Below are 13,577 nucleotides of genomic sequence, written 5' to 3' on the forward strand. Positions count from 1 at the left end.
GTACGACGAAAGTATCCCACGAGCTTGCAATCCCAACTTGCAGAAGTGATTGCGAAATTCAAATTGGCCATAGGCCGAGGTTCTCCACTTGTTAGCTAGCGTGATTCGCATGCCGAGACCTCATAAAAGCTCAAGTGATTGTCCACAAGGGTTCATGGTGCAAAACTAATAAGGGCCTACTTGATAATGTTTATATTCCAAAAAAGCGATTCTACTTAGAATCAATTTTTTTAATTTTGTTCTCTGGATGAGTTTTAGAGAATTAGAATACGTTTGGTAATTGTCTAAAATTTATACTCCCAGAACAAATATGCGTTTGGTAAGCGCACAAAATTTATGTTTTGGAAAATAATTTCTCTTCTTAATTTGTCATTTAAATCAAATAATTACATAATCACATTTGATGACTTTCCTCATACCCCACAATTGCGATCCTCTTGTACCATGATATTTTTTTTGGCCAAAATAGAAATGCTTCAGATTTATTCCTTGGAATGATAATACGCTAAAATTGTTATTTTTCCATGCTTCTCTTGAGGCTATGCATATGCCAAGGACGAAAAAGGTGACTGTGATTATCTTTTATTGCTTGGAATGAATAAAATTCATCTCTGTCATATAGGTGGCTCAGTTTTACCTTTGGATACTATGCGGATGGTCATTGATGCAGCATGGTACTCCGACAACAAATCAAGCAAAGCTTGGGAAAAATCGGAAGGAAAAATCACTAAAAACAAGGTTGGCCACTTGAATGGACCCATTTCCTATTTTTTGAGATTTTTTTTTTTGGAATTTTCTGGATTTTTTAGAACAATTTGCCCATGAGGGGCAAAATAATCATTTGGGAGAAATCGAAAGGCAAAATCGTCAAAAATAGGATTGGCCAGTTGAAATGATCCATCTCCTAATCTTTGAGATTTTTTTTTGGATTTTTTGGATTTTTTTCTGAAATTTTCCAATTTTTTTAGATTTTTTTTTATGAATTTTCCATTTTTTGAATTTTTTTAAATAATTTTTATTAATTTTCGAAATTTTATTAAAAAAATTATCCGGACCAAGTCGGGTTGACCAGGCCCGTGCCTCGCGGCTGCCCCGACAAAAATGAAAGAAAATTATCGTTGCCTTTTTTATTCTCAAAAGTATTCTTTTCTTGGAGAAGTAACTTTTTTTTGTTTCTTATTTTTGGTCCAAAAGTGTTCCTTGGAGCATAATCAAAATCAAAATTATTTGTGTTAGCAAACATGTTTTTGATTTTTTTTTAATTTCGAAAAATAGAAACAGGAGGAACGAAACATTACCAAATAGGCATTAACCGAACCTTCGCTTCTTTTTGCAAAATGGAGAATTTTTCCTTACTAAGATTTAGCCTTCACCAGCGGTCAACAATGACCATCACCTCGATTAGGGCTCTACTGGGAAAATGTGGATAATTTCGCTTTCCTCTTAATAGAGGTGGCAAAATGGGCATAGAACCCATATTCAACCCATATTTGATAGTGGTGGGCAAAAATGGGTTAGCTTAAGTGCTTAAATGGGTTATAAGTGGGTTATTTAGAAATCCAATGGGTTCTAAATTAGTCATAAATGGGTCAGGTAAAACAATTATCTTAAGAGAGTTACAAATAAATTTTATGAATATTTAAAAAAAAAATCGAACTTTTAATATTTTATTATAATTTTTTTTTTCTTACGCTTTGGCCGCCATTGGCCGGTGACGGCCACCGGCAAGCTTAGGGTGAACTCGACTGGTCGAGATCTAGCGAGCCTCAAGGCTCGGCCGAGCGCCGGCCACGGCCATAGGCGAGCCTAGGGCGAGCTTTGTCGGCCAAGATCTAGCGAGCCTCGAGGTTCGGCCGAGCGCCGACAAGCTCAAGGCTTAGCCAATCTAGGCGAGCCGAAGCTTGGCCTAAACGTACGAGCCTAGGCGAGCTCGAGTCGCTAGTTGGGATTCGATCCGGGTGAGCTCATACGAGTCTAGGCTAGCTCGGGGCATGTCGGGATCCGGCCTCAAGTTGCCGGTTAGAATCGGGTGAGCCTCGAGCTCGCCGACATCGGGTGAGCTTGAGGCTCATCGGGATCTAGTATGGAGTCGCCCGCTTGAATTGAGTGAGCCTCGTCGAGAAGTGATCGGTTGTCGAGCTTCCCGCCGTCACCGAAGCCCCGAATACCGACGGATGGAGGAGGGAGGTTGCGGACGGAGTTGCGGACGTAGGTTGCAAACGAAGATTGCAAACGAAGGAGGGAGGAGAAAGGAGGAAGGAGAAAAAAAGAAAAAAGAAGAAAAATAAAAGATAAAATAAAATAAAAATTAAAAACATTTTTTTGTTGCGAAATTAAAAATATTTTATAAAATTACAAAATTTAAAAAATATATATAATAAAAAAAACTTTCACAAAATTTGTATTGTATGATTTAGTTAAATATCATTTTTTTATCCGGTATGATTTGGTTTAATATAGCATTGTTTAAGAAATACGGGACGGGTATGTGTCATTAAATTTGCATTGAATAAATATGGATCAAAACGGGTTAAATGAGTTAATATGGATCGGATCATATTCGACCCAATCCAAACCCGACCCGACTCACCCATTTGACACCTCTACCTCTTAGTAATTCTTCAATCATATAGCTCGAATGAACCGCTAGAGCAAACGAGGGTCGGCTAAATGAGAAGCAGCAGACAGTTTTCGATCACATTTGTTTCGTTTCATTTTCGCTTTGTCTGTCAATTCGAGGAGAAATAGACTGCATGTCCTAGGAAAAAGCTAAAGCGACTTCATTCGCGGGCATTGTTGAGGCAAATGGACGGAGAGAACCTAAAGATTGGCCGCTGAGCTGTTACTGTCAATCAGTATTAGCCGCCTCATAGCTTTCTTCGGTGAGGGCAAGGAGTTCAGAAATCTTATGGACCTCATTCGTTTTGCGGCTCGAATGATAATCTGATTCTTTGGCGTTCTCCTTACAAGAGACAAATTTGTACTCAAACATGTGACAAATGAAAGTGAAGTGTCTTTCTCCTGAATATTTTACCAGATGAGATAAGTATTTCCTGGTGAGAGCTGCTGACTTCATATTCTTCTTTTTCACTATATTTTGAAGGGCTAGTATGCTTTTGCATCCCTCTAATGTGGACTCTCTAGACGTTTGATGAGATTGATTTCTTGCTTCCCTTTGGAAGTTTCATCATGCTTAGGCGGACCTTGCGTCAAAGGGAGCAGATGAAATTTCCACTCAAAGCAACTCTAGAAACTGCTGATTAGCTATTCGATTGTAATCCTAGTGACCATGCCAATAATCAATCAGCTCATGAGCAGTTGCAATGTAGCAACTTGGCAAGTTGAAACTAATATCATTAGCGCACGATTTCCATTGTCACCCTGCAATGTCAACTTGGAAGACTTTCATCCGTGGACCCGTGGTGCGTCTGTTCGAATTAGTGTCTCGACATCTAGTTGCTATTTCCCCTTGCACCCATTTTATACGTCTTTCCAATCGTGTAATGATTATGATGCTTCGATTATTGCGAGGAGTTTTTCAATTATTCAGCCCATTTTCTAGTGCCGAGTAACTAGGCATATAATTCTGTGTCGAGTTGAATGGCTGCATCTGTCGAAGTCTGTCGTTGTTTTGGTTGAATTGCTAAATAATCATCTGCTTTCCTCTGATCCCCAGGGAAAGATTTCGACCTTTGTGTACTCGAAAAAAGTCGATTTTTCAGACACGAGGCTTTTAGAGAGCATGGCAAAAAAAGGAATAGAGATGGTTGGAAGATGATCCTCAGACCAGGGGGCCTGCCATTTTTACTGATATCAACCTGACTCTGACTGATCATGTGAGCCAATTTTCTCAACATGAATGCAAAACTGGGCCAGCGACCAAGCCTGCTCCGCATGCTAGTAAAATATCCAACTCATCCTTGCATGCTGAGACAGAATATCAACATAAAAGTTGAGACTTGCAGATGTTGTGCCTTGTGCATTATGAAGGTCAGGAGGTGAGAGAGTCCTTGCTCGAAAAAATCAGCAGGAGACTCACTCTCCGTGTGTCTCTCTCAGAGCACTAGGGCACATGGGCATTGGAGGACAGTTTCTCAATAATGGATCCCTGCAAATTGCAGGAGTTGATTGGTCGCTCAAGTGGGAATTTCTTCTCTTTTGCACAAGAGAGATCATAAACAAGCATTAAATTGAAGGTGCTATCATCATATCAATACCCTTTTGCCCACTATCCGCCAACATCAAGCAATTAAAGTATTCTGAGGAAAGTCCAAACCATTTCCTATTTTCCAGGAATGAATGTCCACTTCACTAATCTCTTATCCCTTGAGCTGGGGAAAAATTTGAAAGCGGAAAAGGGGGAAATAGTAACGTCATTATGGATGAATAATCCAAGACACTAAAACCCCAGGCTTTGCAAGAGTTGACCTTGGTGTTTGTCATCAAATCCGCAAGTTGAAATCAGACAGTTATCGAGTCAAATCGAACTTTTGCACCCATTTTTTTCAAAAGCCTCACTCAATTGTTACTGCTACGTAAGTGTTGGGATTTGTCTATTCGTGGTGGGTAGTACTATGATTTTGCGCGTCACCCTTGGGCAGATGATGGACTTACAAGATTTGGGAGAGCCACCAATCAAGCGTTGCCACCATCAGCAACTTAGAGCAGAGACGTAAACCGGTTGGGGGGCACTTCATCATTGCATTAACTTGAGGGCTTTAGAAGAGTGTGATCCACTCTGTCGTCTCGACCAGATAAATGTATATGATCCTCAAGCAACTTGGCAAACCCGCGAAAGCATCCATTCTTCATTAATCCATCACAGTCCCCCTAATGAAAATAGACCAACTGTCACCCTCCGAATGAATAGACACTACAGTTAGTCTCAGCAGTCGCTCTGAATCTGTCCTTCATATGAAGAAATTCCTCGTAAAAGTGAAGTAAGAGATGTCCCAATGTCCCATTGGGTGAAGCCACGGAGGAGCAGAGTACTCGGGAGAGAGAGAGAGAGAGAGATTGAAAGTAGGGAAAGGAGAAGATACCAAATTTCACTATGCTTATATGTTTTTACTTAATATGGTAACAATCACATGACTTTCTTATTTTATACGCATCAAGAAGTAAGAGAATAAGAAGAAACCAGCTGAGCTCCAAAGTCCTAGCTACATCCAAAAGCTACAAGCTGGTCCCTCAAAACCTCCTACTTTACAACACAAAGCGAAGAAAAAAAAAATTTGAAACCTGAACAACACCCACAAAAAGTGATGTTACTCTTAGTCTGATATTGTAAAAAAGAGGAAATTCCGGGGACTTATCTGCAGACATCCCTCTGGTAAATCTCCTCCTTTTGGTCAACCGCTCCTGAACGCTTGGAAACTATTTACTGTAACTACTTCAACCTCTATACGGAGGCAACCCCACTATCCCTAAGCCTGCCTCTCCAAGTCCTTGGAACTAATGAAGGTGCCATGGAAACCATAAGGGACTCTTGATGGAAGCTTGATGGTGGCCTCCAATTCCAGAGTCACCGCATTCACAATCTGCAGCTCCGATCTCCACTCCTTCTCATCGTGTACAAAGGCCAGCACATACCCATCATCTTCCCTCTCCGATTCCTGACCTCTCGGCACGTACATCGGCTCCCCACCGTATCTTTCCTCTCCATACATGTACTTCCTCACCTCGCCTGTCGACAGGTCGACCTTTGCGAACCCGGAAACCTTAGGCCACGGCTCGGCCAGCGCCAAGTAGGCGTGCTTGGTCCTCCTCCCTAGCTGGTTCCGGTTCACCATCCCGGCCTCCAGATTGATTTGCTCTGACTCAGCGATGATGCGGCGCCTTGTAGACTTGCCTGTCTTGACGTTCAGCCTAATTTCGGATAACACGCTCTGCAGGCTCTCTTCGGACTCGTTAAAAATGGAGTCCGGCGGAGTCATGCACGAGCCTATCACGACGATCTCGTCGGTCTCCGTCTCTTCCCAAGCGTTCCAGAGATGGAAGCAGAAGCAATCGGGCACTTCGATCCACTTGATTCCGGATGCGTCCTTTGCATTCTTCTCGAGTACTCCGAACCGCGAGACCTTGTCCTTGTCGTAGATCACCGGGGAGCCGCCGCGGATCATTTCCGGCAGCTTGAACACCACCTGCTGATCCGGAATCACGACAAAGCGCTCGGTGATGGCGAAATCATGCATCATGGTCGGCTCAGCGAGGGGGATCTCGACGTCGGGGGACTTCTCGCCGTCCTTGGAGAATCGAAAGTACTTGAGGTAAGGCTTCCGGACGACGTCGTAGCTGAGGGCGAACATCTCGCCGGAAGCTGGGTCGATCTTCGGGTGGGCGATCATCGGAGAGTCGAGCTGGCCGGTGAAGTCGTAGCGGCCGACGGTCTCGAGGTCGCCGGTGCGCGTGACGCGCACGTGGTAGGGGAGGTCGTCCTCGGACATCGCGAGGAGGTGGCCGTCGAAGTAGGCGAGGCCGGCGTTCGCGACGCCCATGCCATTCCGGTGGTCGACGAGGCCGAAGAGGCTGCGGGCGTAGAAGAGCATGAGCCGCGCGATGCCGGAGTGGCCGTGGAGCTCGCCGATGGCCTTGGGGAAGATGGGGCGGCCGAGGCCCCGCTCCTGGACTAGGCGGTGCGTCTCCGTGAACCGGCAGGCGTAGCTCACGGAGCCGCCGGAGAAGCGGACGGCGTGGATCATGCCGTCGCCGTCGAAGAAGTGGTGGCCAGCGACCGGCTCGTGGAGCGGGTTGGCGCCGTTCCGGACGTACACGCCCTGGATGCATTCCGGGATCTTGCCAATCACCGGCAGGGAGCGGGCGACCGGCTGCTCGGGCACCGGAGCGAAGTTGCCCGAAATCTGGACTCTGGGGTCGGCGGTTTTGGGAAGCGGGTGGGTGCGCTCGTGCGAGACCAAGGCGGACTCTACAGCGTCCAATGCGATGGAAGCAGCTCTCTGTAGAAAGTTCCAATCTTGAGGCGAGGAAGACGATGAATCGGGGGTGGAGCTGTGCTTCGGGGGACTGGCGACGGGAGAGGACATGGGGGGCTGGGAGGGAGCTTTTGTTTTGGGGAGATGGAGAATGGAGGGGGTGTGGAGAGAACAGGCGATGCTGTTGGGCTTATCTCTGGGCCTGAGAGAGCCCAAGTCAAGGAATGAAGGAGAGGACTGCCGTGAAGAAGAGGAGAGACAACTGGACTTGACCCCCGTGCCAGCAGCAGCAGCAGAAGAAGAAGCTGCAGCCATCCTTGATGATATCATGATTCTCTATTTTGGTGAGGTGTTGCAGCAGAGAAGAGTCAAGATTTGTGGGTTTCGTGTGGGTTTTTCTTCTTGGTCGGGTTTTATCGAGGATTCGGAGGATTCGATGTTTTGTCTGTGTCACCCTTTTGAAGTTGGGCGAGTGAGCTGAAGCAGAAGAAGAGGGGAGGAAGTTGTTGTTGGATTGTTGTGGGGGAGAGAGAGACGGGGGGAAGGAGGTATATATAGGGAGAGAAGAGAGGCCATGCAGGTCCACTTCATAGCGAGCAGCAGACCACCACGTGTTCGGATTTGAGAGAGAAGACACACCCATTGGACTCAATAAGTGTGTCTCTTCTTTCTCTCTCTCTCTCTCTCTTTTTTTTCCTTTTTCTAGTTTCCTTTTCCTATTCTTCCTTCCTCTTGCAAGTGCCCCAAAACATGGCTGCTCATTCCCATGACACGACCATAAATATGTAAAGGGCCTCGGAAAACATGTCTCGAGTACACTTGTTAAGTAATCAAATGGGATCCCGCATAAAATCCGGCCTAAAAAAATCCGATCGGTGATTTAAAAGGTAACCATGTCGACTTGGATTCCATAAAATTCTCCGCGCAAATTTGATTTTGGCATGCGGATAATCTTGTAGCGAGATTTGTGTAAGCTGCAGTCCGTCGATTCCCTTAAATCTCCCCGTGAGACTCACACGATACGATGATTGAGACGGATCGAGCCCACGCGAGCTCGGTGCAATAGGGGGCGGATCCCTTCGACATGGATTTTATGTAGTTAAGGGTATATGAAAAAAGGGTGGGAAAGGGAGGGGTGAGGGGGAGGGGGTGGCTGATTGGACCATTACGTGGGGGTCGGGGAAAGTGGAGCTGGACGTGTTGGTAAGATGAACGTCGTTGCCATTGGTCCATTATGCGCGTCCTTCCCAATTTCTCCCTCCTCCTCTTCTTCACAGAAAAAAAAAAGAAGAAAAGGAAAGAAAAAGAATTGGCGTAGTGACCGTGACAACAACCGCAACACGTGGCACCGTCTTCCTGTGACTCTTACTTTTCCCCCGCCCCGAGATCTTAAGGTCTGCATCAGTCATGCCCCCACACGCTTGCTTCGCATGGCATGGTCGTTTGCCCATTTGGTCACCACTATTCGGCCATTCCTATTCTTCTTCTCGTTTTCTCAAAACCAACCACCCCCTCCAAAAAAAAAAAAAAAAAAAATTTAAAAATAAATAAACAAATAAATAAAATATATTTACAAAATTAGAAAAATATGCACTTCCTAGATATAACAATTAGGCCCCAAAAGAAAATTCATATTTCAATCGACGCCCTCCCTCCAAAATAAACAAACGCCCCGCATTGAAAGCAAGGTCAATCTTTTTCTTTTTCTGTTCTTTTTTCTTAAGAACTTCGGGTTAATTAATTTTGTCTTCCTCGGATTTTCGTTTACCATACTTATATTTCCCTTGCATCACGCATCTTCCTTCTAAGACCGAAATACATGGAGATCCACGAATATTGTTTTTTTTTTTTTCCTCTGCTTGTCAATAATGATGTAATTTATGCAATAATATCAATCTCAAGAAATCGGTCGGCGTATCTTCCTCTTGCTCTTTTCCTCTTTCGTTTTTCTTTTTTCTTTTTTTCCCCCTTTGATTAGATTGTGTTGGATCAACTTCTGAGATACCATTATCTTACTCTTATCCCTCGAAAATTATGCAGAATTTGTACATGAATTTAGGTGTTATTACTTGCATATCGTGGGAATTTTTCAAGTGTTTCAGATTTTGGAAACATCCAAAATGCACGAACCGCCCGCGGATTTTAACTCTATAACACGAGTGTTATGCCTTTGCAATTAACTAAACCAGCAACATAAGGGAAAGATGGGGTTGCGTATACTATAAGTGTCAAAACTTATGTACGACATTCACTTTAATACCAAAATTTTCAAAATGATCATTTAAGTGTTAGTTTTTTTTAAAAACGATCACTTCAATGTCAAAACTCTCAAAAACCATCACTTAAGTGCCAAATATTTTGAAAAACGTTCACTTCAGTACCAACTCATGTGAGCCACTTCAGCTCAAATATTAATAAAAAAAAATAGGCCACGTTGAAGTTCGAGCGAATCACGTCAACTCAAATCGGATTTGGCACCGAATTGAGCGTTTTTCAAAAAATTTGACAATTAAGTGACCGTTTTGAATGTTTTTGTACTAAAATGAGCATCGTACACATGTTTTAGCACTTGTAGGGCACTTTAGCCGAGAAAGATGATTGGAATCGCATCACTTGTAATTAACTCGGCTTTACTCCTCCAACCACCCATTCAACTAACAAATCTAGGGAAATCGAGTTAATTTATTCCCCTAATTCGAGCAAATCTCAACCCCTTCCCAATGAAACCTACCAAATCCTCTCAACCTTAAATGACCCCTTCCATTTAGACAGATAAAGCGCTTGGTCAGGCGCCATCATCAACGGGGATTGACGCAAAAGTGTCCTCTCCGTCATGAACTCGAAATCTAATTCGTCTTTGCACCAAGTACTTTCCCCTAGCAACCGTAGACTTTCCTTCCACCATTACTTTTCTCTCTCTATATATAGTAAAATACACAACGAGTCTTAGTCTTCAACTCGCAATTAGCAGGTAGAGATTCCTTCTCTTCCATCTTCTTCTTCTCCAACTCCTGCCAACGGTGCGATCTCTCGTGTAAATGGGCTTTCAATTGTCCAATCATGGGATAACAACCATATCTCCCTCCCTCCACGTTGTCTACCATACGACGAATAAACGACAAGAGAAAGAAGAAGTGGGATTACTCTTTCTAATGTCATGCATGACTCCAATCCCCTATAAGGGTCTTATAGTTTATTCCCATATTATTATAAATCGTTCGTCTGGAAAAAAAAAAGGACAAAAAGAAGAAGCAAACTTGGTTGTAATGATCTAGATGACAAATGCCGTCACAAAACAAATATATCATTCCTAAGTTCCATACGTGTCCGTTTCTGACAAGCACGTACTTGTAGGCAAAACCCCATTTGTTTTAATCACGATTCGGTCGGGAACTAAAAAAAATTTACGAACTCCTATCATGAGGGTAATCATAGAATTAATTTTTCGTGTTATGCGCCCCATCTGCCCTTTTGATTATTGTTATCACCATAATCAGTTCTCATTTCTTTCCTCTTTCCTCTTTGTTAACTTCCTCTTATCTTTCGATGCTTTTTGTCTGCCGATGGTCATATAATATTTGTCATCGTGTTCCTTATGCTTGAGGCACAACAGCAAGGCCTTTTAATAAAGGGTTGAGATTATTTAGTCGGGTGGGATCTCTGTCATCGCGAAAGGGAAGCATTATCCTAGGTAATGCTTCGTTTCTTTATTGCTGCTTCCTCTCGTGACAACGAATCCCCTCTCGGTAAATCGACTTTACAAGTCTTATTATGTCATTTATACTGAACTAGTAAATCAACTCTACAATGCTGAGTATGATGAACTAGTCGCCGGCTTAGGTTATGTTTTTGTTAAAGAAGCAATTAAGAAGAGGCTTGACGTGGAAATGTGGTCCGTGACATCTAGAGTGGTATTTATGGAGATAAGATTGCGTAAACTATGTGAAAGTAACGGCATAAAGTAACTCGTATGAACAATGGAGGTAGTACTAGAAGTTCATAGACATTGCATGCCGCGAACATGTTTGTCAAGATCCTCTCAATATGCTCCTCCAGCATAATTTTCATGTGTTTTCATAGTTGCCAGGAAAAATTGTCCAAAGAGTCCTAAACCTATAATACGCATGTCTTGTAGACAATTTAGTCATAAACTTTTGTGAATTTAGTTCTAAACCTTTCTAATAACTTGCCAATTTAAATCACAAAAAATGTAACAAAACTGTTCATGTCGACGTCGGCTGAACCGTCACGTCAATGATTTCCGGCTAAAATTTTTCGGAATGACTAATTGACCAATCATCAAAATATTTATGACTAAATTAGCAAGTCCTCATAAAAATTTAGTACTAAATTAGCACAATCGAAAGGTTTGAAACTAAATATGTAAGTTGTCAAAAGATTTAGAACTAAATTGATAAAATTGAAAGGTATAAGACTGAATTAACCGCGAGACGATAAATTTAGGACTTTTCAAACAAGTTTTCCCATAAATACCAAGAGGGCTCCATTCATCCCCCAATCTATGGTCCTCGGTAAGAGTGTCATTCAACACTGATTTGATTTCATACCCTAATCGATGTTTGCTTTGACGAGTAATGTTCGAGGAACAAATCAAGGGGACATGAATCAATTGTAATCCATACATCCCCCACGGCCCCCTGCTTTCCATCGCACGCACATGAAATGCACTTTCTTAGAGGCTTAAGTTTAGACGGCACAAGTACATGCACATGCACAAGAAACGCCAACACTCGCCCTCCAGGGGACAACACCACGACCAATTTCCTTATCATTATCGGATGATGGGAGATCACGGTTCGATGTGCAGATTATGGTGGACAATTATGTCGAACGTCTGTACTGTCAAAAGTATGCAAATAAAAATAATAATAATTTTTATCATGTAAAACTCAGCTCACGGATTAGCAAGGGCTTCAAGATCACGGTAATCCACAAGATCAAATAAGTACGAAAGAGCACATGTTGAGAGAGGTGGAGGATCGTTTCATCTCCATGTGCGCTTGAATTATTGAGGTATGGCTCATAGTCTCCATCAATAGGAAGGCAAGGGGGTCCGGAAGGCCGTCCTAAGGGCAGCGCCCCACTATTGGGTCCATGCTTTATTGATAGTTTGGATTTGAGCTCAAAAATATCTACCGGGTAGTTTAGGGCTTTCTTGTCCCTTAAGGTTTTCTTGTGCCATCTATATATAATCTCCTTTTATTATAATTGAGAATTGTAATAGAGAAGTGAAATGTGCTAATTACAGTGGAATCATATGTTAGATGTAGCCCTAGTTAAAGAGTGAATCAAGATAAAATCCCATATATCGATTTTTCTTTCTCGCGCTTTTTCTCTTTATTTCGTTGTGTCTATGCGCCTAATCCCAACATTCATTGCTTCAGAAATTAAATGGTTGCATTGGTTACTGGCTCGTATATTTCCGTGGGGATTACTCTCTGGGATTGGCAAACCAATACATCACACAACAAATTGGAGCCAGATAAGACGTCTTTCGATTCAAGGGCATCTAATTCATGAGCTTTTAGAGCTCCACTGCGAATTTCTAAACTCGCGATCCCATAATAGAGGGAAACATAACGACCCTCGAGTTTTATCCCGCTAGGCGAACTTGACATTAAATCGACACATTGTGTCGGTCGCCTACCCAGTTGTTAGTATATTCTAAGTCACTTTTCTGCAACCAAAACCTTGGTTTGAAAATACTTGCCCCTTAATTTCCGAGATATTCGAGTCTCAAATGATTACGAGCAATCATGGACATGTGCGGCCAACAACCAAACGATCGGCACAAAATCGAAATAAAAGGCTAATATATTGACTAGATCGAATTTAATAATGCAGACATTAAAAGCTCTGTTGCAGCAAGACAAAAGAAGAACTTGGCAAGAACATTGAAACATCATGTGGGAGATGGTCCCATATGGCTGCATATGCCCTTTTCCTTCGGTTTGAATTGTCTCTGCACGCAAGTTGCGGGCTCTGCCTTTTTAAATATCTTTTTTGGGGATTTACGTTAGATAGGCCAGAGTCCATAATTGGTCAAAGGGAGAGGGAGCCATTAATAAATCAATATTTCGCAGGAAATTATTATATGTCATGTGAAAAATATCGGAATCCGAGACCAACCGACTCCCACCTGAAAAAACTGCCAACTGCCGAGGCCAACGAACATGCGCCAGGTTCTCCTCGGATTCTGCTTTAGTTTAATCTTGTTTAGTTTATTGGGATGATGCTTTTCGATGCAGCTCATGCCTCCATGCGAGGAAGAAAGGCTACAAGGTCCGAGAAAACCTTGGGGGCGAGCTTCGACTTGATGCACCTGTGTTTTTTTTTTTTTTTTTGACATATGCATACACTCCGACAAATTAGAAATTGAGCGCGAACAATGTACTATATTAAGATTAATGCTTTTGAGTGGAGACATGAATCTAGGGGTAAGAGCATCTACCCTCTAATTGCGGAGAATGGGTGTGAACATGTCCCCGATTGGTAAAATAAATGTTAGATTTGGCAAGATTTATATGACTCGGCTGATAAATAGGGTTGACAAAACGTATAAACACATGATTTCTTTATATAATCTACATTAGGAACAGTTTTTTTTTTTTTTGGGTGATATCT

General features: G+C 42.8%; 1 protein-coding gene across 1 annotated transcript; it reads right to left on the reverse strand.

Moving 5' to 3' along the window:
- Window positions 1–5,064: 5,064 nt before the first annotated feature.
- On the reverse strand, window positions 5,065–7,296 carry LOC115737330 (9-cis-epoxycarotenoid dioxygenase NCED1, chloroplastic-like). Its single transcript, XM_048275026.1, has one exon. The coding sequence runs from the start codon at window positions 7,260–7,262 to the stop codon at window positions 5,427–5,429; it is 1,836 nt and encodes a 611-aa protein (XP_048130983.1). The 5' UTR covers window positions 7,263–7,296; the 3' UTR covers window positions 5,065–5,426.
- Window positions 7,297–13,577: the final 6,281 nt, after the last annotated feature.

This window comes from Rhodamnia argentea, chromosome 2 (genome assembly GCF_020921035.1).
Source record: "Rhodamnia argentea isolate NSW1041297 chromosome 2, ASM2092103v1, whole genome shotgun sequence".
Lineage (NCBI taxonomy): Eukaryota > Viridiplantae > Streptophyta > Magnoliopsida > Myrtales > Myrtaceae > Rhodamnia > Rhodamnia argentea.